This window comes from Haemaphysalis longicornis, unplaced genomic scaffold (genome assembly GCF_048455015.1).
Source record: "Haemaphysalis longicornis isolate Haplotype H1 unplaced genomic scaffold, Haemaphysalis longicornis Haplotype H1 scaffold_9, whole genome shotgun sequence".
Lineage (NCBI taxonomy): Eukaryota > Metazoa > Arthropoda > Arachnida > Ixodida > Ixodidae > Haemaphysalis > Haemaphysalis longicornis.
Window position 1 is genome coordinate 11,140,365 of NW_027526460.1, and position 25,092 is coordinate 11,165,456.

Here is a 25,092-nt window from a genome sequence, read left to right on the forward strand (position 1 = left end):
GGAGCAAACGATGGTTACCCGATTTTTCATATGGTAAATCTTGCTTTATATAAACAGTTCGAGTAAAGAATCGTGAATGAGTCATTCGCAGGAGTGGCCTTTCGGAAGAGCGGTAATACACTGTTGTAACGGGTCATCCGTTCAGGACAAGAAGCACCGCTAACATAGCAATCGATTTAGTTTTATTTTAAAGCGGTCGCGTTACTTTTCTAGGTTGGCGAAAGTGCGAAGTTAGCAGGCGTTCGCAAAAGCAGCGCCCGGAAAACGGGAAGCCTTTCTGACAGATCGCCTGCGCGATCACCTGCCGTACACATATTACGTCATCCAACTGAAAAAAATCAAAGCCCCTTTCTTAAAAGGAACATTATTTAAACGCGAAGCAATCTCCCGTGCAATCTGAGGGAAAGTCAAAGTCAAAAATCTAAACTGTTTCGACCGTGCCGGAGTGGCACAGTGGAATAGACGTCGGCTTCAAAACACACGGGAGCGATGTTCGTTTCCGACCACAAGAAGCGTTTTTTTTTTTTATTTAGGCGCTTGATGCGCCTTTGTGAAAACCCGCTGTGTAAGTTCACTTTCCTGCAGTACTCTTTGGACGTAACGATTTGTATTTTGGACTTTGAGGGCATTGGTTTTCGACCAGAGGAAGCTTCGCGTTTCAACCATCTTTCACTTCACCTACGCTAATCATCATCGTCAGAGGATGTTGGCTTTCTTCAGCGCGTTTTGGGGCAACGTCGCCATCAGCGAAGCATGGAAAGCTTCTCTTTAAAAACCCCGTCAAATATGGACATCGAACCCGGGGACGCATGATGAGAAGCAAGTGATTTAACCAGTACTCTAGGCCGATGCCGCGGGTCACATGACGTTCCAGGTGATTTAAATACAAACGAAATGGCTTCACAGAAGAAATAAAACACAAAAATCATGAACCATGTCTCTCTGGGAATACGTACGTGCAGTAAAGCAAATTAAAACACGAAATAGAGTTGACACAGAATTATGTGGTAAACATGTGCTAATTTTATTCCTCTTTATTACTGACGGCGGCCGTCCCCCAGCAGGGCGCTCGCATGACTAATATATTCAAAATATCCAAGTGACGAGACATATCTTGCAAATAGTGCCCATTATCGACTAATCTACTCCAAAGAGTGATTATAAGTTTTTTTTTTCTTGGGGGGGGGGGGGAGAGGGGGCAAACCCCTCCTCTCGGGGCGAGGAAGCGCTAGCGCCGCTCTCCTCCTGAATGGGGAGAGGTTAATCCTCGCGCACCTCCCTCCTCTCCCTATTCGGAAACTTGCAAGGACGCGCCAGCGATCGGGGGAGACCACCGTGGGAAGGTGCAGCTCACGGTGTTTGATGCATTTTGGCTGATCTTGGCCATCATTGCATCGGCCATTGTTCCCCAGAAGCGTAGGTCGCGGCACCCACCGTATTGATTTGCGCATGCCTTGATTGCGTTAGTTCGTTATCTAGGTAGTCCGGTGAGTCTCTGGGCCTTGTCCGCCCTTTAGCGGAGTTGACCCGCGGCCGCACTGTGACGGCATGCGCCGTCTAAGGTCTGCAGACGAGCGCCGATGCCACCCCGTCGAGCCCTGAGGCCTGAAATGTATAGCGGCCAACATGAACCTTGACTCTTCCTTGACCTAAGCGCGCGTTCTGTCGGCATACGCAGGCGGACGCCAACTGCCGGCCGATGCCGGTCTGGGCAGACGCTGACGAGTACTTGCCCCAGGGTCTAGGTGCGTAGTGCAGTGTAGCTTTTGTATCGTGGTTGGCCACGTAATAAACCCCTGTATTACGAAAGTTATCGCTTCACTTTGGAGTGACTGACGTACGCGTGCGCGGCGAGAGCCGTCCTTGCCATCACACCGCTTGGCTCCCTCGAACCCGTGGTGGAAAATATATCCGTTGTTCAGTGCTGCCCGAGAGTAACGAGAATAACAACGGCGCGTTATTCAATTCCCAAGGCTATTACAACAATTTTGAACGTATGGTAGTGTCGCAGCAAGTTAAAAAAAAAGGAATCCCACAAAGTATGAGCTTGGGGTGGAATTCATGTTTTCAATGGCGTGAGTCTTTGTTGGTGACCGCGGGCTAATAGCGCGCACGCATAAACACCGGAACGTCCTTTTTTTAACGCGTTGAGCTATAGAACGCTCTGCGCTTCAAAGACAGGTAAATGTTTCTCCGAGTCATGAAAAGTACATAGAACAATAGCCATATAAGCTGCGTTTGAAAAAGTTAAAGCATTTCCACTCAACGTGAAAGCTCTCAAGTGCGGAGCACTGATTCACCTTAGGAGCTGTGGCCCCGTTCTCCGCTCTTTGTTACCACCCCTCGCGCTCTTCCCCTCCCTATCTCACTCGTCTCGAAGGTTTGTTCAATGCAATTCAATTTTCCAGCCCTCGCAGTGCTCACGCACCTTTTTCCTGGGACAGCCAGCATCCTTTTTATATCTTTTGGTTGTTGTTCTGCCTGGAACAGCACGAGCGGGAGTTCAGCTTTTTTTTTTTTTGTGCTTGCTTTCATCTCGCGCGTGCTGGAGCCTTTCTGCGCCTTTTTGATAAAAAATGCGTCGTTTTTTTCTTCTGCGGACACTTTTTTTTGCTTACTACCGTAAAAAAAACAGCCCAACGACCAGTCCTAACTAAACGGACGTGGGGAGATTTTGTTGGGTAAGCGGAAAGGTATGATGAGCGCCAGCGGTTTCGGGAGTTTCGAATGGTGCTGCCTATATAAACCTCTTGTTCAAGTGTCCTCTTAACTTTTGGCCGGAAGGCTGAATCGAAGGACGAGCGGGTATCTTTTCGAATGCTCTGTTTCGGTGCGTGACGCCGCGTGACTATGAGTGCACGGCACGCGGTGGTACCTCGGGTGAGCTACGGTGACGAGCCGGGCCCAAGGTGCTCCGAGCCTCAAATGTTCGTGCCTTTAGTTTTAGCAATATGGTGCACTGCTCGTGTTGTGGCGCTGTCTCGCGCATTGTATCGCGTGCAATACAGTAGATGCGCAAGCTGGAGTAAGGCGCATAGATCGAACTTGGGGTATAGAAACGCATCGTAGGACATGAGTGGCGCCAATGTCGGCGTTATGGAGTCTTTTTTCATTGTTCGAGGTACAATCTCCTGCATTTGTCCTGTATTACTCTGTATACGTAACACTTTGCGCAAAGCTCGTGTTCTCCCCCAAAATTTTTTCGTTGTCCTAGATAGAGCATAGACCCTTCTGCGAAATATATTCGATATTCCCATTGGAGTAGCAAGTATTATCGAGCTCCAAACGCTAAACCTTTACTGCCACTTCCCCTTTTTTGCAGTTTAGGCTTCCAGACATTGAAGTTGCGGCGGTGTTCTCTGTTCTCTACATTTCGTACGCTTTTGGAGCCCTGTTTTGGGGATACTTGTTCACGTACAAGCTGGTAAGTTTAAAAACACCGATATATGCAATAGATAAAATTGAGGGGTAATAGACTCACTCAGTTCTTTCTTTTATCATTTATGATTGCGGAATATCAAAGTATTGTTCTTCGCTAACTTTCGGCGGGAATTCAATTTGCAGTAGCTTTTCATCGCATGTTGAAAATTGACATTCCCCTGTTGTCTCAGTCAGCAGAAATCGTGGGTAAATATGTTAAGGTTGGTTGTTTAGGTTCCAAAAGTGCACCTGGCCTACTTCCGTGCCGTAGCGAGTGCGACAAAGCGGACATTATTATTCTCCTACTATTTTTGTTTTTCGCCACCATCAGGAGAGAAGCCGCCGCACATGGTCATCAAACCCACGGCCATGATGCCTACGCAAAACAATGCTTTAGGCACTCAGCTACCACTGAGGATATGAAATGCCACATTAATGTTTAGCATTCTAGACACCAATTCAAAAATTCAACGACAACCTTACGATAGTGGCTCACGCGCAATATCAAGCGCAAAATGATTGACTGGTCAACAAAACAGTAATAGTAACACACGCAAATTAAAGTTCAGAAAAAGAAGAAGAAAATTCTTTATTCGAGCCTTTTTGGAATAAATAACATTAACCATCTGGGCTCTTAGCCATCTGGCTAAACAATGGGCCCATGCAATAAACATTTCAGGTATATTTCGTGGGAGAAAACGAAATGACAAATAATAAATTATATATATGCAAAAAAAAAAAAAGGCCGAACGAGGAATGTCAATTTCGAGTTGACTGAAAGAACCCCAAGATGGTATGTATCAATATTAGGCCCGGAAAAAAAGTCAGGTTGTAATATTAGCACTCACATCTCATTCGAGACTGTAGCTTCGTCTTCGTCTGTGCCTTAGCACAACGGTATGCAAATAATCAAAATTACCATAACGCTCAATCTATGGAAATGCTAGGGTCATAACTTGATGTGCGACCGCATAGCCTCAAAGCTAAAAACCCACATTACAAAAATAGGATCCTGGTACATGACTGTCCATTAGGTAGCAATATCAATTCACACATAGGCGGAAAATAAGTAGTCCGTACATGCACGCACTTGCACAAAGGTAAAGAGATCTTACTTTAATCGTCCCTAAAGGAAGGTATGTAGCTCTCCATCATTCATATTCCACTTCGATTAGCATATAAATTCTCGGTATACTTCAAACAGGGAATAGTAAGATTTAATTGAAAAAAAAAATCGTTTCAGAGATGGTATGGGGAATAGCGATTTTGTAAGGCTACATGGAGCAGAGCCAAACCATCCTAATCCAATAATGAAATACGATTAGGCCCTGTTGCAAGCACCCAGAGAGCACAGGAACAAAAACTTAAAACAGTTCCACTCAACATGAAAGCTGTCAATTGGGGACCAGGGATTCGCCGCGGGGGCTGTGGCGCCGTTCTCCGCTCTTTGTTACCACCCCCTACGCTCTTACCCTCCTTGTCCCGCTCCTTGTCCCGCTCCTATCTTGATGAACTGAACAGACGTTTGTTCAATGCAATTCAATTTTCCCGCCCTCGTAGTGCTCGCGCGCCTTCTCCTGGGACAGCTCGCATCCTTTTCTTTATCTTCTGTTTCTTGTTCTGCATGGGACAGCCGGAGCGGGAGTTCTGTTCTTTTTGTCCTTCCTTTCGTCTCGCACGTGCTCTGGCCTTTCCGCGCCAGTTTCAACGCGTCGTTTTTAACGCGATAGTCTTTCTTGGTCTACTTGAACGGGAAAATTTTGATCTCTCTGTCTCTCTGTCTGTCTGTCTGTCTGTCACTCGATTCAGCCAGCCGGCCAAAGTAAAACATTACCTGCGCAATAGTCTTATATACTCACAGCCAAATCTAAACGTCTAAGTCCGGTGTTAATGTTCATACTTGTCAACATTGTTGAACAAGAACAAGACATTGCGCAAATATAAGAGAGAAAATCAATACATGAGTGGTATTTGCAGTGCTCCTTTATTAAAAACTTACGGATGCTTGCTTTTTGCAACAGCAAATAAAACATTACGTCAACTGCAGAAAACCTTCACCTGCTGTTTCCCAGGCTACTTGGCTAAATTAAAAAAAAATCAAACGGCAACAGCGATGAAAGGTTCCACGAGATAGGTTTCGCATTCCGCTTGGAAGGCTCCTGGAGCACGGCAGCGTGGTTTTATAAACGTTGTAGTGGGGTGCCTCGATTCACGCGCGTCTCCGCCGTACGGCATCGAGGCACCCTAATCGGAGCAGTGGAACGCGGTAAATTTAAATTGACGTGAGCCAACCTCTAGCGTTTAGAAGGAAGGAGACGGGAGAGGGACAGAATGAGAGGTGAGCGGGAAAGAGAAGGGATGCCAGGGGCACCAGTCGACTATCGTCTTGCGTCGATATTTACAACGACAGAAGCAGATACGCGGCCACTTTTTTCTTCCGCGGCCATTTTCTTTCCTTACTACCGTAAAAACTAACCCAATAAGCATTACTAACTAAGTGAACATGGGGAGGGCCGGTTAAGTACATATATTTTGCCTCAATTGAATGTACTAGCAGTTGTTTTTTGGGTGGGCTACATCATGGGCAGATGAATAACCAGTGCTAGTGATTCCAGCATTTTTTAACGGTTCTGCCTATGTAAACCTCTTATTCAAGTATGCTCATAAGCTTTGTCCCAAATGCTTAATCGAGGGACAAGCGGGTATCTGTTCGAAGCCTCTGTTTAGGCGCGCGACACCGCGTGACGCAGTGACCGCGGACGAACTACGGTGACAAGCCGGGCCCCTCACGTGCTCCGCGCTTTAAAAAGTGGGACCATTGCGCTGCTGAGCACGAGGTCGCGGGTTTGATTCCCGGCGGCGGCGGCCGCTTTTCTGATAGAGGCAAAAAGCAAAAACGCCCGTGTGTTCGAGATTTCGGCGCACGTTAAAGATCCCCAGGTGGTCAAAATTAATCCGGAGCCCTCCACTACGGCGCGCCTCATCGCCTGCGTTGCGTCGGCGCGTTAAACCTTACAATCAATCAATCAATCAATCAATCAATCAATCAATCAATCAATCAATCAACCAATCAATCAATCAATCAATCAATCAATCAATCAATCAATCAATCAATCAGTCAGTCATTCAGTCAGTCAGTCAGTCAGTCAATCAATCAATCAATCAATCAATCAATCAATCAATCAATCAATCAATCAATCAATCAATCAATCAATTAATCAATCAATCAATCAATCAATCAAAAATTGGGATCAGCATCTATTGTTTTCGACGACAGGCAGAGAATGCCTGATTAACTTTTCAGGCTACCAGGATAGCCCACTATCTTTGAACTGTTTTGTTTCGCTGAACTGTGGTTGCAAGCTATATCAAGCAATATCTGGAAAGATCGTATAGCAGATAAATTTCGTCCCTGCTCTTGGCTATAGGAAGAGAGTAACCACTTTAAAGAAGTAGTATGAAATGTAAAACAAATGTTGCATTTTGTAGAAAATTTCCCGCTTTTTTAAAGAAGTCTACCTTGAACTAACACTAAATAAAAGCAATAACAAATTAGGCCTACTCTACCGAGCCTGTCCCGTTTCGCAAATTTGATGGCATTCAACTCCAATTTTTCCTCAGATTGTTGAGAATATTTAGGCTCGCAATTATATCGTCCATGAGGTGCACGAACAAATGTAACCATGCTATGAAATGGGTTGTGTCCTCACCCTTTGTATCAATTAGCGAATCATCATTCCTTTTTTGTTTATGTAAACGAAACGCAGTAACATTAGTTGATTTTAAGATGCAAGTGTGAGGGTATTAGTGAAATTGTTTTTAACATCCTTAAGAGTTTAGTAGGCAGACAGTAGAATGAACTGCGCGAAACTCCGCGGTGTTATGAATATTAGGAGGCTTTCGAGGTCGGCAATCGCTAAACCACAGTTCCGCAAATAATCGGGTTCCTGTTCCCCTAAAAGGGTATTCTGCGGGATCTTCCAAAGGCTACTAACTCCACTTAACCTCGCTAACGCCATCTAGCTACCAAAGCAAAATGTTTATTGATGTGAATTGTTTGGAGCTCCCGCTGGAGTTCGCGGGACGGCCGACGCTACGCAGACTAGCAGGGAAGAGAGCTGGGGCTGCTCGAGGGAAGAAGAGAAGGAGGAGAAGGAGGAATAACTTCATTCATCCCCCTGTCAATTCACGACAGAAAATGGCAGCTTCGGGTACTATAGTTCAGTATACTTCGGGCTCGTCGGGTAACGTCCTAGGCCGACTTTCGCCCAGGTGGCTGCCCCTGGCTGCTGCAGATCGTTGTCTCGGCAATTGTCAAATACGGCGGGTATTCACCGTTGAGAGTGAGTGTAAGCGTTCCATATGGCTCGTAAGCATTGCGTGCTCTTTTCCACGAATACAAAATTCACACCACTACCTCGGTAATGAAAGAAAAATATACACAATAACTTGGAAAAACTCAGATATTTTTGGTAACAAATTCCAGACGATCTGAGACAAGCAATAATGAAAATAGGGCCGTGGAGCACTAAAAACAGTAAAAGAACACAATCAATATTATGCCCCAATATTAAACGAAACTAAAAACGTACTGCACTTAAAACTTCATGAGACAACCAACAAGATTGTTCATCACATACACGTACGGGCCTGCGAAAGCCCTTCGAAATTATGCAGGTATGGAAATTCTGATATACTGCCTCGCTAGTAGAGCTCTTCCCCCTTAAGCACATTCATTGGTTCTTGTTTTTTTTTTTTTATCGCTTCTATTTACCCCACTGGGTTTGCTTCAGAGGTATGGTGGTCGGGATCCCCGTCCATTACGTTCCCTTTACGCCTTACAGCGGAGTCATTTTTAGTGGCTTATGTCCCTTTCCTTCAGTGTTGTTTCTCAAGGTGTGGGCCTTAGATTACTTGGCATCTACCATGTCCTCTCCCTTCATTTTTAATTCTCGAGGAACCGGCCTCACATTACTTTGCATCAACGCGGCTGTTTAAGCATGTGATATTGCTTTGAAACAATGACGGATCACCGATAACGCGAAGTGTTCCTTTTTTAAACTTCTCGTCATGCCTCAGTTCAAACTGTTCTTTCACGTGTCGATGCCCAGCTGTTGTGGTATGGAGATGCGTGTTCCCCTTTGAGTCCCAAGACGTGCAGCGAAGTCTTGTAGACACGGAATATTCATTTTGTTCTGTTTTTCTTCCCACTTCATAGGTAAAGTCACCATGTCTCGTAATCGAACTGGTGGCACACTGCTTCGTAGCCCGACGCTTTAGTCACGGATTCACCGCGTCCGGTCGTTTGCTCTCGGTGAATGCCCTATATTGGGCTGCTCTTTCGCCGCCATAGAGTCTTCCTTGTAACCAGTGCACTGTGCTTGTTCTTATCAGTCTTTCAACGCGTCATTGCCGAGGCGCCGTAAACTAAAGTCTTGTACGCTTCTTTGGAGTGCTGACTTTATGTCTTCGAACAAGCCTGCTCGGCAGAAAGCAGTACAGGTTTATTGCGTCTTTTGAAACAATTCTACCACGTTGCTTTATCTAAAGCACCAATTCTTTGCTCGTAAACCTTGCCGTTGCCCGTGCATAAAAAAAAAGTGCCAATCGTGTGCAAGTTGGAGCTCTGACCGCGAATGTCGCTTTTAACATAAAACATCGACTTCAAGAGGGCTTCAACATTTGTATTGAGTGCAAGGTAGATTTTCAGGTTTTGGAGACAGTTTGCGTGTGAAGTGTTCTAGCTGGAGACTGACTTTCCATAAATCATTGTTCCTTCATTGCAATCTGTTTTTTTTTTTCTCTCATAGGAGAAAGAGAGCCTAACGGTGCTGCTTGGATTCATGATTATGGCGGCCGCCTTCATTTTTGTTGGGCCCGCCCCTTTTCTGCCCATTCCACCGTGAGTGCCGCGCAGGCGGGGACAGTTAAGCATTGTGTGGGGATTTCCCGTCTTCCTTATGCTACAAGGCCACGTGCCGCCCAGCTTTCTTTTATGGCGTGAGGTACACTGGCCGAGGTTGAGCACTTTCTCGTGGCTCCTGGAGAGCCGTGCTGCGCATGCGTGAGGAGCAGTGACGTCACACGGCGCACAGCTGGCACGCCGGAGCCGCCGTGATTGGATCAGATTAAACTGGATTGAATCGGATTAAATCGGATCGAATTGGATTGGATTGAATTAGATTAAATTGGATTGGATTGAATTGTTTTGGCTGGAAATCATTTTAGCAGCAGTAAGCATGATAATCAGCTAATCCTCGACAACCAGGAAACCGATGAATAACCAGCTGAACCTTAGCTCACGCTACGTATATCCTGGCATAGCCGATCTAAGCCACTGCTAAATTTTTCTTCAAATCGAATACATTTCCACAACACCAATCGGTTCAAAAGAACTGATGCTGCGTGAATATGCTTAGAAGCTTGGAGGTTTCCCCGAGGCTGCAACAATGGTTAACCTGGGAATCCGCGTACATTGCGTTCGATGAGCATTTCAAGGGTACATGAGTTAAATAAAACACTCCTATTGCTCAAGCCGGTTTCATTAGTGTTCGCGGAATAGGTAACCTGACAGGATAGTTTGCTTACACAGTCACTCAGTCATCTACCTACTTGCCAGTCACCGGGTCAGTCATGGCATTAGTTAGCGAGTTGGCGAAATCACGAATAGGAGTTAAATTGGGCAGATTACTCAACCATAACGAACACTGATATAACAAAGGCTTCGCTTGACCAATCTTATGAATTTCAGTTGAAACGGGATGGTTAATGTTCCGATGCTGCACTTGGGCCATGGAGCTGCTGGCGGCGTTAGAACAAAAACAAAAGAGAAAACGAAAACCTAACACTTAGTCAAACTAGTTTCCTTTGATAACTAGGGGAAGTCTCGTTCGGAAGCCAACACCTGCCTGCCAGAGCCGAATTCATTTTTCAGTACCTGAAAAACACCTGACATATGAGACTACGAACTCATATGGACCATCTTCGTAGTTCTATATAGGGAGGAAGACGTGAACTATACGCGGGAAGTTTTGCGATTCGCATTCACATGGAAATGACTACTTTAGCCAAAAGCCTAATTCACAGCCGGATTCTCAGCCTTTGACACCTTGGTCGCTTGCAGGAGTCCTGAAAGGCATTTTGAGCATACTAAATGAACTAGCGCAATCGTTAGGTTGTGTGGTCAACGTCATCTGTGCTAACTATAAGATTTTTACACGCAGCGGAGAGCTGACACTTTCGTTTCAAAGTTTCTTGAGGCGTTCCGACCCTTTCTTGCACGTTTTTGGCTCCGCCATCTTCCCGCATGTACGTCATCGATTCTCCATTGTGCTTCACGAAGCAGAAATCTTGCAATAGGGCTGCTTTTTCTCTCACTTTCGGCGAAGAGAAGTGTCGTCTGCTCAGCATCGACGGGTCGCGGTGGCGCCTTTGGTTAATTAACGCTTCCTGCGGCACGCCTAACGCTCTCATGTTCGGCCATATTTATCATTTTTACTCTATTACCACGCTTCTCTTTAAAACGCATTGGCAAGGCCGACAGGACGATGTCACGACGACGGCGCTGACTGCCGAATTGGCAGACCGCCTTGTCACAACACGGCGATCGCGACACGAACACGTCGGCCGATCGAAAGTCCGCGTGGTGTGAGCTCGCTGACCGAAGACGCCGACAATGCCGATCGCTCGAACGGTCGAAAAAATACAAACAAACATTCAAAATGCGGCTGTTTCCCAATAACAATGGTGAGATTTACAAGCAAACTTTAAACAAATGGGCTGAGATTTGGACGAGATATTTAAAAAACAGATGAAGTAGTTACGATTTACCAGGTATACTTTCCCGCCCAGACCTTATGTTGTCCAACGGACTACATAAAGCCGCCGCCGAGAGATATGATGGTGGGATATATTTTCTACCCCGCCCTTTTTGTTGAAATCAAAATCTTAGCTATGAAATAGGGCATCCCGCTAACCGTCGAACCCTAGAGTTAGTCCTGCGTACTGGCGCATTGAAGTGACAGTATTTAATACCAGTGGTGTAGCATAAAAAAAATACTATAGCAGCTACGCAAATGCTACAAATAATTCGATTATTTGGTCATCTAGAATAATTTGTTAGCTGTAATTTTCTCGAGGGTGTAAGTTACAATTTTATTAAAAGTAAGCTTTAGTTAATGGGCATTCATTGCATTATTGCTCTGATGACTGGAATAAATTTTGCGATAGCTATCACCGAATTGTGCGTTGTAATAAATACGTCATCGTTCCGCCTCACCCCATCCATCGTTCTGTCGGCTGCTATGCGGAATCTAACAGATTATGCAATTACAGAACTGGAAGGGTAATTTGACGCGCAAAGCTCGAGATGGAACTTTTTTGGGGAGACGATCTTTGATTCGTCTCCTGGGTGGGATGGGATCTTGTGCAGTGGGTACACCTGAAGTGCCATACTCACTCAACAATTGATTAGTCAGTAATACAAGTGTATTTCCCGCTGTTTTTGCGGAATTCATTCTAGAGCAAAAACTGTAAACCCAAATTAATTGTACGTATAAAGAGGTAAGCAGATGTATGCGGAAAATTTTGTTGAACTCACGCAAAGGCTCGGTTGCCTCGTTGGTCATCGCAACAGTCTTGATGGGCTTGTCTTCTGGCCGGGATCTTGCTAGCCAGAACTGCCGATCAACCATTGTTACAAAAACAAGTTTGGCACTCGACGCAGCAGCTCAGTGGCCGACATAACCCAAATTTCGTCACGAAATCGGACAGAAAGCAAGGTTTCCACACCTCATAAGGGTTATTAAAGTAAATTAAGCTTCACGCTACACTTTTATTAGAATAGACGTCGGAGAAGCAGTCAAGCACAATTACGCGCACCGTCGCAAATGAGCGAATCGGAGGCCATGAAAACCGAAATCTCACAACAACACATTCAAGCGACGTACTCGGCATAATCTTCGGACAGGACAATGACATACGGGAGCAACTGGCAAGTGTCCTCTGAGCTGGATAACAGAACACCGGTGGACTGTAGAGATCACGGGAACAATAAACAACTCTGGATTAACTATAATCACATCAGAAATAGGGCTTATTTATATATAAGCGCGCAAATTTCCTAGCTACTAAAACAGGTGGTACAGTTCGACCATCTAGAAATTACTCAGAGTGAAGGAAACCTTGAACGCATGCGTGGAAGAACACAAGTACAAAGCAAATGTTAGCACAGCTTTTTAATGAGACTTAGCGATTAGATTATTAAAGTTATTACACACGATGACAAAATTAAAATTTTGCCATCGTGTATCAAAATTTCTGTCGAAAAATAGGCGACAAGACTGTACAAAATAAAAACCGCCCGTTCCGGGAGGAGTGTGCTGAGGAAAAGGCCGCATGACCCACTCTACGGCGGAAAAATGAATGAGGCTCCCTCGCGTTGTCAAGGGCCAACGCAGATAGTGTCCCAGCGAAATGGCCCATGACTGAAGTATTAAATAAATTGCGAGAAAAATTAAACTTCGATGCCAGTGAACTTACGTTTAAAAAACAGGTCAAAGAAGCGTTACTACTTAAGCAAAACGCTTGCAACACTGATATATAATTAAGGGTTTGAAATATATGTCTACATGTTCCCCTAAAGGTAGAAATTAAAAACAATTACAAACAAAAATACATTCATACGTAATTGTGACATAGTAGTGTAACTGATGAAACTTCATGCGTACGAATTACTGCGTTTATGCGCACACCGGGATACTTCCGTGAATTTTAGACCAATGCTTTGTATAATACAAAGGAAATGTACTAATGACTTTGCTTAGTGCTATTTCTCTGTTACGATTGTGCTATAATGCTTAAATTTGTGAACAGACGTGCTATTATGTACGCTGCAAATCGGGTGGCTGAGGCCCCCGTCAGGCCACATCCGCCTTTAGTCTCATCCTCCCCTTGGTTTTGCCAAGAAATAAAAATCAAATACTCAAATACTCAAACAATACTGCAACTAACTTCGCAAGACAGATGTGTTAATGCTTATAAATGCATCTCTCAGCATGATCAAGATTCGGTAATTTTTTATTCTTGTTTCTTTTCAACAGCGAAGGTGTTGCCAAGCCAGGCATATCTATTTAGGGGGGTTGGCTAAGATTGCGGCGACCGCCCGGAAGTTAAAAGAACCAAGAAAAGGCCGAATGCTCGTGTGTGCGTGCCTCGCGGCGACCGCCCAGCGTCCTCAGCGCGCGCTTGTCAAGCCAAGCATGCCCACTCAGTGAGATTGAACCAAAAAAATAAAGAACTCCGGCGTTCCCCGTAATGGTAGCCACACATGCTCGGAACCAGAAAGACACGTCATAGCGTACGCCTCTCCGAGGCGATGTGCAATAATTATCACTTCCAAAAAAATGAAAAAAAGCTCACACTTACAGCAACAATGATGGGGTTAAGGTCGTTGCGGCCACAAAGAAGGAAATCGGCTGCAGTCGTGGACTTAAACCTTCGTGATGGTCGTGAGGGTTGCGTACAGCTTCGCTACCCTCAAATCTTTCGCGTTAGTGTCTGCTTCTTTCATTATTTTCTTTCCATGCAGGTGTTGATAGTGAGAAGCTTGCCTTTTCGCCTAGGTCTCTTTAATTTTGATTGCATTGCCAATTATTTCTCCGCTTTTTTTCTTAAGAATGTTTTATGTGTTCAAATTACTTTGATATTGTTTCCATGCACTGCAGATATCTTTGGACTGTCTACCTGACCCAAGGCATGACTGGTTTTGGCGCCGCCGCGGTGGTAGTGGCCAGTTTTAGTCTCTCGCTCAAGAAAGCAATGTAAGGTTTATTTTTTTTTTTCCAGAACACCTAGTTATAGGGGAGACTTGATTACAAAGGTATAACGTACATCTTTATTACTATCCCATGAGGATGACCTTCTTAATCTTGTACAAGTCTACTAGATTTTGACGCGTAGATATGCTGTTGAAATGCAGAAGGACGTACGCAACACGAAAAATAGAACAGCCGTAGAATTTATGGTCTGTCCTTTGTAGTTCATTTTGTTTTCAAAATATCTACGCATTCACTTCGCCCTATTTCTGCATTTGCGTATCGATATAGTGTTGATCATCACTGCCCACGAATTTTAGTTGGTCAGCTACTTCGTGGTTGTTTTTTTTTTTCTTCTGGCAATCACATATTTCCACATTCTGTCTTTGCCCAAGCTTAAACTTCCATGCAAAGAGTCAATACATGGATGCGGTGAGAAATCACTCTGGATCCTTAACAATAGGGAGCATACAATGACAAAACCATGCAACCCTGGCTTAAAATGTGCCCAAGCTCAATGTGTCGTCGTTATTTCACTGAGGCCCCTAAGCACTTGTTTTTTGGACGCGACTGCAAGCCCCAATAGAATTGTTCCTTTTTTTTATTTTATAAAAATAACATTTCTACTGATTATTTCCGATTTTCTCAAGGAATCACAAATGAGAAACCCTGGGCAAAAATATCGTTAAACATCTTTACAGGGAATATGCGTAGCCTTTGTATGGACATGGTTAGAGGCTAATTAGGATATTTCTTATTATGCCATTTTGGTGGCGGAAATTCTGCCTTGTTGTGTTCTGTATTATTTTTTTCTGTTTGAGAGTACCGGACCCATATCATTTGATGTCCCCAACACCTTTACTGCGTTTTTTTTTTCACGTTTGGAGTTTAGTGAGCGAGGATTTCCAGCCAACATGTGGACCTTCGCAACCGTATGTGGCTTTCTATTTGCTGTGATAACGCTGGGGTACGTATTATTTCTGAAATATTACCGGGTTACTACAAACAGATGCACGTACTAAATATTGTCGCTTTCGTCGTAGCTCATCGGCATCTCCACTGCTTAGCAGATACGCCACGGACAATCTGCGTTATGAAAACGCTGCTCTCGTGATGCTCGTAACCCTCATCATCTTGGTATGTATTTCTGCCATGCACTCACTATACAGAACGCCTTCGTATTGCTAATGCGTGGGTGTTCTTGGGGAATATGTGGGCGGGTAAAACGTGGGATGGAGGTGACGCAGTACGATTTCACACAGCACACGAACTCGATATTGTAGATACGGGGACCAACGTAAAGACAAACGTTTAGGTTTAACGTTTGCACGAATTAATGACAATGTATGGTCGATTCCTCTGTAGATGAAAGGATTGATGCTCCTGCATAGAGTATGGAACGAATGTTTTTTTTCCTATCCTCCTTGTATGTTTTAATGCTCAACTTAGTCTGGAAATGTTTCTATGTGGAAAAAACTACTCAAGTAATGTTTCACAACAAAACAAAAATCAGCAACACTACAAAGCTGACGTAATCATTTTCAGGAGCATCTCCATTGATTCTGGAGATGTTATCTAATTAAGGAACTTCCGCATTAATTCTCTATTTCCCTGCTACAACGGCTGCTGAACAAAGCGATCCAGCATAAATTCAGAAATAGCAATATGTTTTTGTATGTTTGTTTTGCAGTTGGCTACTAAGTGCCCAAATAGGCTGAGTGCTATGGAAGTTACATTCTTCCTTTTTTTTAGGTGGTCGTAAGCTTCGGATCCTGCATAAGCAACTCGAGACGAACGCGAACCATTCTTCGAGACACAACGCCAAAAGGAGTGTACAGCAAAAGAAATGAACCTTGACGTCGACGCTCGTGCTTTCTTCCGTATTCACTGCGCGCTAAAACATGCTGACGCGCACTTTGCCGGGCCTTCAGCAGCCTATGAACGGATCTTTTCTGTGAACCCGTCTATCTGCTCCATAGGTCAGAATGTTGCAAATTATGGCTATGAGACTGAGCTTTCAAGCTGAGATCTTCTTTCTCTCAAACAGGGCAGCTATGGAAATGTGAAGGGCGTTGTCAAAAACATCGCTCCACACTGTGGAACAAACCAACCGTAACCGCACCTTAACAGCCGGAGACATTTTGTTTCCTCAAAAGCGAAGCAATGCAATTTCCTTGATTTATAATCTAGATTTCAACGACGAATGCAATTTCCTTTTACCACATGTGTAAAAAATGCACCGTAACACTAAAGTATATAGCTTGTGGCCCAGTGTGAAACTTCCACTTGTACTAGGAATAAATATCACATTTATAGGCTAACATTTTTCACCGCCGCGCATGCAGGCTTCGAGTGAGACGCAACCTATGAGACACTATATATGTAAAGATGGTTTTAATTCATCAAGCTGCAGGTTTGGAAACAGCGTAGCCTTACGAATCCAATAACAGTGGCACAATCCGCTCAGGTCTTATTTATAATAGCCAATATAAAAACATCCTTGCCACAAATTTCCCACTACAAGTTTGAACACTATGGCGCCCTTCTGACATAAAAAATGTCGCGAGGATTCACACAACGTCTCGTGCTATTGTTCGCAATTTTCTTTTCGCGCGAAAAAATAGATTAGATTTGTTGTATTGTGGTTTATGCGGAAACAGTAAGCCGCTATGCTTGACTTCTATAGTTGCAAATGCGTTTATGGAGAAAAGCCATAATTTAAGTACTGCAACAATGCGACAGGCGTTCTTAGAATGAGCGTTAGAAACCAGAAAATGTTTTTTTTTAATTACGAAGCCACCGTTATGTCTCATACCAAGTGTTCATACTTGAAAAAAAATAGTGCTCACCTTTTGGACTCAATATGGGAAGCTTACTAGAGCTGTTGCTGAGGTTGTGCTCAATGGGTTCGGTGTGGCGTGGAGTCGCTCCGTCATTTGCTGCGTCAGATGAGAAAGAACGTTCTTTCCGCTGTTCATCAATGATGTGCTGCTCTCCCTTCTTGGACTTCGTGCTGACCGACCTGAAAAGCAAAGAAAACATCGCAACGGCACCAGTGGGCCTAGATAACGCTGATATCTGCTTTAATCTTCCATCATGTGACGTTCCTGTCCAGAAATAAGTTGTTTGTCCGCGGCGGATAGCCATTGATTTATTGCATAGTTTCGAATCATGTTGTGCTCTTCTTTGGTGACGTTCAAGGGCGCATCGTGTTCAGGCTCGAAATTCTCTGACTTTCCACTTCTGCAGCAGACAAATTTCTTAGACACTTCTAAGCATTTTCTATAGGTGTTTTGTTTCGTGCCGATAAATTTGCGCATGTTGCTTAGCAATATTTAGGTAGAGTGTTTTAATCTGAAACAAGTTTTAAGGAACAATAATAATTCATAGAGTTAATATAAACGGGCTTTGAAACTTGGTACTCAGCAAGTACATGACAAATGGGGAGGAAAATCTTGCACACGCTGCAAATACACAAAATATGCTGTGCTTTATTCATTGCGATTACTTTGCATATTGGCAGATTATGGACTTCTTTCAAACTGGTGATATAGCGGTGCCTAGATCGTAATAAACAATTCAGTTCAATTAAATCCATTTTATTTGCCAGAAATAAAAACAAATTCTAGCGGGATTTCTGGGCTAGAAGCTGTCTCGACACAGCATTACGAAGCCCGTGAATCCGTAGCAAGGAAGTGACTATATGACAATTATGTCCACAATGCATTTCTAAATGACACACAAAAAAGGAGCAGGAAATTTCTCATTACGCATTTAGCAACAAACTACAGACGAATACAAAATATTTCGTAAACAATGGTATAAGAAACTACAAGCCCAAGATCAATTTCACACAAATTCCACAAACAGAATTACACAAACGCCATTAGCAGCAAACAAAATTAGCGCCTAAACACCACTTATAGGCAATCTGCAATAAATTACGCGATCGTTATTAGACGGCTACTCCCTAAAGACTGTTATCATTTACAAAAATATATTCCCCACTCTTTAGGGTTGTAATTTACTACGACCTTATTAAGCATCTAGGGAACGTTGCGTTGCAGTGGCTGTAATTTGTAATTATTACGATCCAAACTAGAACATAAGTAAATACGCGGCTGCAGTGAGGTCGAAAGGATATATAGTGTAGATGGGCCAACCACCCGCGCCACAGATGTGTCAAAATCTTTCCAGTATATTGTCATGTTGTCCGGTATCCGACATTGTGCGGCGTTTTTCAAAGGGGTTAGTGATAGTCCATTGCTTCATACGCACGCTGTGGGTGGAAAATAAATGTGCCAGTTGCGCTGCTGCCATTTTCAGTGGATCCGGAGTTACAGACGGCAATCATCGACAAGCTGTAGTCACCGAAAAACCAACACCTTCCCTTAAGGGGACTGGAATGCGTGCGAAGCCTACATGTCACGGGTCAGTATAAACCAAACCGAAACCTATTCCAAATCAGCCCTAACCCATCCCTGACCTGAACCACCCCAAACCAAACCGCTTCTGAATGGCGAATTAAGATAGACGTCGGCTTCATAACGCGAGGGACTCATGTTTGATTCCGACCAAGGGAAGCGGTTTTGTAGCGTGAGTTACACTGGCCGAGGTTGTGCAGTTTTGCGTGGCTCCTGGAGAGTCATGCTGCGCATGCGCGAGGAACAGGGACGTCACACGGCGCACAGAACGTTGCTCGCTGCCCGGCGTCTCTCACATACCCCACGCGCCCAGCGTCTTCGCCGACCTCCGTTCTGCACGTGGCGGTCCGGTCCACTTCATGATCGTGCGAGGGGTGGCCGGGTGTGGAACCGATGGCTCATGCTTCGCAGCAACACCAGCGTGCGCCTGTGGAACCAGCTTAGCTCTGGGGCGATGGGTGACGTTGCGCCGGAGTCGCTTGATAAATATACATGTGTCACATAATGTGTATACTGTGTGTGTGTCATTGAAGCAGCAGTAGGCATGATAATCAAGGTAATCCTAGACAACCAGGAAAGCTAAAGACAATCAGATGAACCTTAGCTCACGCTACGTATACCCTGATATAGCCGAGCTAAGCCACTGTATTTTTTTTTCTTGAGGCGCTTCGATGCTCATTTTTGGAAACCCATTGTGTAAGTTGGCTTTTCTGCAGTGCGTTTTGCGCGTAATGGTCCACAGCACCAGTGAGGTATAGAAAGCTTCGCTTTAAAAGTTATTTACGGACAAGATATCGGCTTTGCACCAACTTGATAGGGGCTGTCTTTGTGTGCCTTTTTAAAAAGTGAAAAGTTGATAGGCCACCCGTCTAACACGCTCGTGGCGCTGCGCGGTAAGTACACGGTTTGTCCTGAATATAACAGGCGGTCAAGTTGAGAGTGTAAGGAATAATGGATGAGGCAGCAGTACGCGCAGCTGGTGTGACGTCACTGTTACAAACGTTTACGCGTTGCTGTGGGCGCCAGGGTTGCCAAAAACACGCTGCATAATGGCGGATGAGTGCGTAATTGAAGTGTGTTTTAATCGTATTGGAGTGTAAAGTCACATATCCTGCACAAATGCCCAGAGGTGACTTGCCCCAAATTTTCTTTTTCACCAGCAGTCTTCTGCCTTTAACGCAAGGCCTTTACCGCTTTTACGCCTTCTGAAAGCTGCAACTACAAATTCCCGCTTAAATCCTCAGGCCAAAATGATTGAATCGAGTTATTTTTTTTCTAATTTTTACTCTTCGTCCATTTAAAATATGAGACCTTGGTTTTGTCATCTTAATCCATAACCAACGGATGTTGAGTTACACTGCCGGAGTTTGAAACAATTACAGGCAGCTCGATCATTATTCTAGTAACAATCAGGAAAGTTCATGCCAAACAGTTTTAAATGTTCTCCCCTCAACTTTTGAAAATTCTTCTAAAGAGGGATACTCGTTCCCGTTTTATGCTTAATTTAGACTAAACAGTCAAAGCCAACTTGAAAGACGTTGCAAACCTAATGCCACAGCAGGGCTGGGTTCACCTCACTAAGCTAAACTTGATGATTGCAATATGTCACTCAGAAGCACTTCCACTGTGTATATATATGTCGCTCGTCAGCAGAAGACCAAATCAAATGGAAAGAAAAGTATATAAGTGCTTTATTTGTACAGTGCCCTCCTCATTCTTCGATACTTTTTCGTCCACCGCCGCAAAGTTTTTGTCGAGGGCTCCCTCCCCGTTGAAGACCTGCACAACTTCGTCTTGTTGTTGTTCTTCTGGGGCATCAACTGGTGGTCGTATCTGTAGATGCACCCAATCATCCATGATCATCAGTGTCTCCGGCTTGGCTTAGACGGCCTTATGATCACGATGGTCGACTGGCAATGGCTCGCAAATCTCATTAAAGTCAAAGTTGGCAAAGACGAGATCAATGCAAGTTCCCCTCAGGTAGTAGGCAGACACCCTCACTTGAGTGTGAGACAAGCCACGCCAAAAGTGCCAAGCATGTACTCTAGCAGCCACTTTTGCTTGAAAATGTCAACGTTAAAGTTCCCAGCCAGAGCGACGGGTTCCCCCTCGTAATGCTTCTGCAGCCTAGTGCGGACCTAACACTTCATTTCGTTTTGGGTAGCGTTACGGGCAATATAAAGTAAGACTAGCTTGAATGAGCCGTGCCGTCGCAGCGCCAGCGCATCCCCCTTTTCAAAGTCACCCGCCCTCTCGAGCTTGGTCCGCTCGACAGCAGGCGTTCTCGCCTGGCAGCGCGGCGCACTTCCTGATAAGCCGCCTCTTCTTCGAGCGTCCGGATCTTCTTTGGTTGCCCCATTCCCCATGTGCGCGGCACAGAGTTGGAGAGCTTTATGAGCGCAGGTGGTTGCCCCTAGCAACGCGGAGCGAGTGCCGTCAGGAGCAGACGTCAGGTGACGCGCGCGTCTTTGTTCACCGACGCCGCAACCAAGAGCTTAAACAGCTCTGATGTTAATTCTCCGCATATAACATCCCTGTTTTCACAGCAAGACTTCTGCTACTGAATTGGCTCTGACAAAAAGTTATGAACATAATTGAAAGGTTCCCGGTCGGAACCCTTGTCGCTCCATGGCTGAAGTGTTTGGCTAGAGAGCTCAAGCTAGCAAGTTTCATTTTAGTCATGTTGACAGGGTTTAATCCCAGTCACAGCTGACGAAAAACACCAGTACGAAAAGCTCTGGTGTATCTTGATGAAGTCAAGAGTTGGACGGCGTACCATCGGGTAAGCATAATACAGATGATGAAACACAAGTCACTGACCTATTAAAAAAATTACGCATGATACTTAGAACTTTCTGATAATCTGAAGGCCTAGTTGGAATGTCAAAGCCTAGTTGGACCTTGTCTTGATCTGCTGTAATCCTTCTGCTGAACGCGGCCGCCGCGTCGGAGAGAAAGGAGAACCACAACGAGACGGGACACGCCGCTACGCGAGCACTAACCGACCACGACCGCCGCAGCTGTCTACCGTTGTGGTTCAGCACCAAACACCCCTCTGTGAACTACAACTTGATGAAAAAGTGCTTCAGACTGAGCCGCAGCCTTTTCCTACCTCCCTGTAAAGGGCTGGACAGAGCCCAGGCGGTTTCGCTCCGACAACTGCAGAAGGGCACCCTACCCAGTCCAGCGTTACTAAACAGGATGTGCCCCGAGACACACCAGAGCAACAAGTGTGCGGCGTGCCGCCGGGGCACAGCAACCTTCACGCACATGCTGTGGGACTGTACCAAGAACCTCACCGAAGCAAAGTCAGGAAGCATACCGGCGCGGCTGGAAGCAGCGACGAAGAGCGAAAACCAAGAAGAACAACTTTGGGCCGTCCAGCAGGCCGTCGAGGCACTGACCAGGCAGGGGCCCCGCTAACCGGCAACGGCAAACGGGGATCCACGCCGGGCGCCTGCCCCGAGGACGACGTAGGCTCAGTCTACGCGCATTAGTTAGTCCAATCCAATTCAATCACACATGTTTCATCAAACATAGCAAGCACGCTTCGCGTCAACATAAAAAAATAGAACTGCGGCTCCCTTCTTCAGCTGAACAAGGAGACGAGAGGAAGATAGAGAAAAAAATGTATTCATATAGGGCCCTGTTAGGCGGGGCGAATGGGCAGCAGCCGCAGCTGTCCAGCGGCCTTGCCTCCTTCTGTTCGTCAGTGGTTTTTGCGTCGTCATGTCAGAGGAACAAGGGAGCGAATGGGTGAACAGCTACTGGGGAACGACAGAGCTACTGGGGAACGACAGGGGAGCCGAAGCTCTCCTGAAACATAGTTTTTATTACTTTTGACTCAGGTAGTGACCTGTGTTTCATAATTTTGCACTGGTGTGGCTCTTCGCGTAAGGGGCAGTAAGGCCATTACTGCAATTACATTTTGCGGCTATGGGGGGCGCAACAATGCAGGTTTTTGGTAGTATAGTTTTGCCACTTTTATTTCCTGCTAAAATATCCTTCGAAGTATATACTTTTTAATTAAGTTCATTTAAATTACTGTGAGATAAGACACTCCATTTCAGTCACTATGAATTCTAAAAACACCTAGCTTTTTCTGAATTGACATTTGGGAAAGAAACAAAGTTGCAGAATCATAAGTTGGATGAATATGGACAACGGATGTGCGCGATGCTGACGCGAGCATGGAATGTTCCAAGAACGCACAAGCGACCGTACCTCTGCGCCCATATTATCAACCTGGCCTATTTACCGCTCCTTTAGTCTCAGAGCGAAGCGTTACAATCATACCTGCTAGCACTATCAGCGACACATCCAGTTGCCTGGAGCGTGTATGCGTTCTTATCGTGTGTCGACTATAGCCCAGCAAAAGTACTGCGTTGTTTCTTGAACTGCCTAGAACCCTCTAGAAATAAGGCGGTTGGATGCGGTGGCAACCAAGATGAGGCAACCATGTGCTACAGGTATAGTGCAGCCGTTGGCGATAATTTTTGGGGAATTAAAAGTACTAAGGCTATTGTACAACTGATGGCGAAAATTTTGGGGCAGCCAAGGTGCCAAGGCTAGCCCAGGTGACAGCGTAAATTTCGGCGCAGACAAAGGAGAGGGGCAATAGTCGCGTCAATGGCGAAAATTTTAAGGTAGCAAAGTATTTAGGCTATAGTTCAGCCGACGGCGGATATTTTGGAGCAGCCGAAATGCCAAGGCTATATATAGTCCAGCCGGTGGAGAAATTTCGGCGCAGTGAAAGTACTAAGGCTGTACTTCAGCTGATGGCGAAGATTTTTGAGATGTGCAAGTATGAAGGCTGTAGTAAAGCCATCGGCGCAAATAATTTGTTCTTTGAAAGTACTGAGGCCATAGTCCAGCCAGCTGCGGAATTTTGGGGGCAGCCAAAGTACTAAGGCTATAGACCCTTTGCAAAAAGGCGCACAACACTGAGAATTCAGCGGTGGTAACACTGGTGGTGAACGCGACGACGCCATTAAAAAGGAAGCAGGTCGTAGCAACGCCGTTGCGGTTGCACGTTTTCGCCCACGGCTTCACGAGTCTGTTGCCCCACGACGCGTATGCAATTACATTGACGGTGTTGCCCCATACATTGACGGTCCCATGGGGTGTTGCCCCATACATTGACGGTCTGTTGCCCCATAGAAACTCTGTGCTGGGAGCATTGACGGGTGTTGCCCCATACATTGACGGTCTGTTGCCCCATAGAAACTCTGTGCTGGGAGCATTTTCGCTTCCTTTCTAATGGCGGTGCTGCGGGTGCACAGTGTTGCCAGAGTGGCTTGCTGCTTTTCCGCCAGCGATTTGGCCATTTTGCAAAGGGTCTATAATCAAGCCGATGGCGCAAATATTGGGACAGCGGAAATACTAAGGGTATTCCCAGGAGCGGTAGAAATTTTGGGGTCTATATTGCAGCCGATAGTGAAACGTTTGATCAGTGAAAGTACTAAGGGTATAGATGGTATTCGTTGAAAAGTTTAGCGGTCAATTTCTTCGCTTGGCAACACTGAAAACGGCCACAGACATGGCCGATGCGCCACGGACATGGACAAGTACCGCCATCTCGCGGAGCGCGACGTAACGAGTGACGGCACACTCACACGGTTGCATGGAGGAGAAGAGGGGTGCCTGATCTGGGGGCCGTGCGCACAACGTCGCCTAGCAACAGACGCTTGGCCACAGATATGGCGACGCACTCGCATTGTTGCCTGCATGCATTCCACGCCATTGAATACCGGCCATAGAGCAACCTATGCCAGGAATTTCGGAACTGCCAAATTGAAAAGGCCTATGCAAAATTGCAAAATTGCGGCCTATGGCGGCAATTTTGGGGCAGCCGAAGTGTCAAAGCTATTTGCAGCCGATAACGAAAAGTTTTGGCAGCGGAAGTACTAAGTCCAGCCGACCGTGGAAATTTGGGGGCAGAGAAAAGTGCTAAGGCTATAATACTCCAGTCGATGACGCAAAGTTGGGGGCAACGAAAGTTCTAAGGCTATAGTCTAGAGCATGCCGGAAATTTAGAGTTGCAATTATACTAAGACTAAAGTCCAGCTGGTGGTGGACGTTTTGGAGAGCAATATTACGAAGGTTATTGTCCCGCCGATGGCGAAAATTTGGAGCAGCGAAAGTACTGAGGCTATAGCCCTTCCTATGGCGGATATTTTGGGCAGCCGAACCGCCAAGCCCATATCCCAGCCTATGGTGGAAATTCGAGGAAGGGGAACTGCCAAGACTACATCCAGTCGATATCAGAAATTTTGGCGCAGGGAAAGTAGTAATGCTATAGTGCAGCCAATTTTGAAAATTTGGAACAGCGAAAATATTAGGGCTATAGTCAAGCCAATGACGGATCCTTAAGCTAAGCAGAAGTGCCAAGCGTTTCCCAAAGTCCAGCTGATGACGAAAATATTGGGGCACCC

The 25,092-nt window shown here is 45.4% G+C and overlaps 2 protein-coding genes across 4 annotated transcripts in view; one reads left to right on the forward strand and one right to left on the reverse strand.

Moving 5' to 3' along the window:
• Nucleotides 1-17,086, forward strand: part of LOC144152936 (uncharacterized) — a 31,685-nt gene extending 14,599 nt beyond the window's left edge. For 2 of the 3 annotated variants that reach the window (XM_077684515.1, XM_077684514.1), the window contains exons 9-14: nt 3,323-3,424; nt 9,231-9,322; nt 14,145-14,240; nt 15,127-15,201; nt 15,278-15,371; nt 15,987-17,086. In XM_077684515.1, the coding sequence (XP_077540641.1) occupies nt 3,323-3,424; nt 9,231-9,322; nt 14,145-14,240; nt 15,127-15,201; nt 15,278-15,371; nt 15,987-16,091 (564 nt within the window). In that variant the 3' untranslated portion in view covers nt 16,092-17,086. The remainder of the gene's footprint in view (nt 1-3,322; nt 3,425-9,230; nt 9,323-14,144; nt 14,241-15,126; nt 15,202-15,277; nt 15,372-15,986) is intronic. The other variant, XM_077684516.1, reaches the window with a different exon arrangement.
• The window catches only part of LOC144152935 (MFS-type transporter SLC18B1-like), an 89,026-nt gene extending 71,778 nt beyond the window's left edge, over nt 1-17,248 (reverse strand). Inside the window, exon 1 of the mRNA XM_077684512.1 lies at nt 17,084-17,248. The gene's annotated coding sequence lies outside the window, so the exon portion shown is untranslated. The remainder of the gene's footprint in view (nt 1-17,083) is intronic.
• Between the last annotated feature and the right edge of the window lie 7,844 nt (nt 17,249-25,092).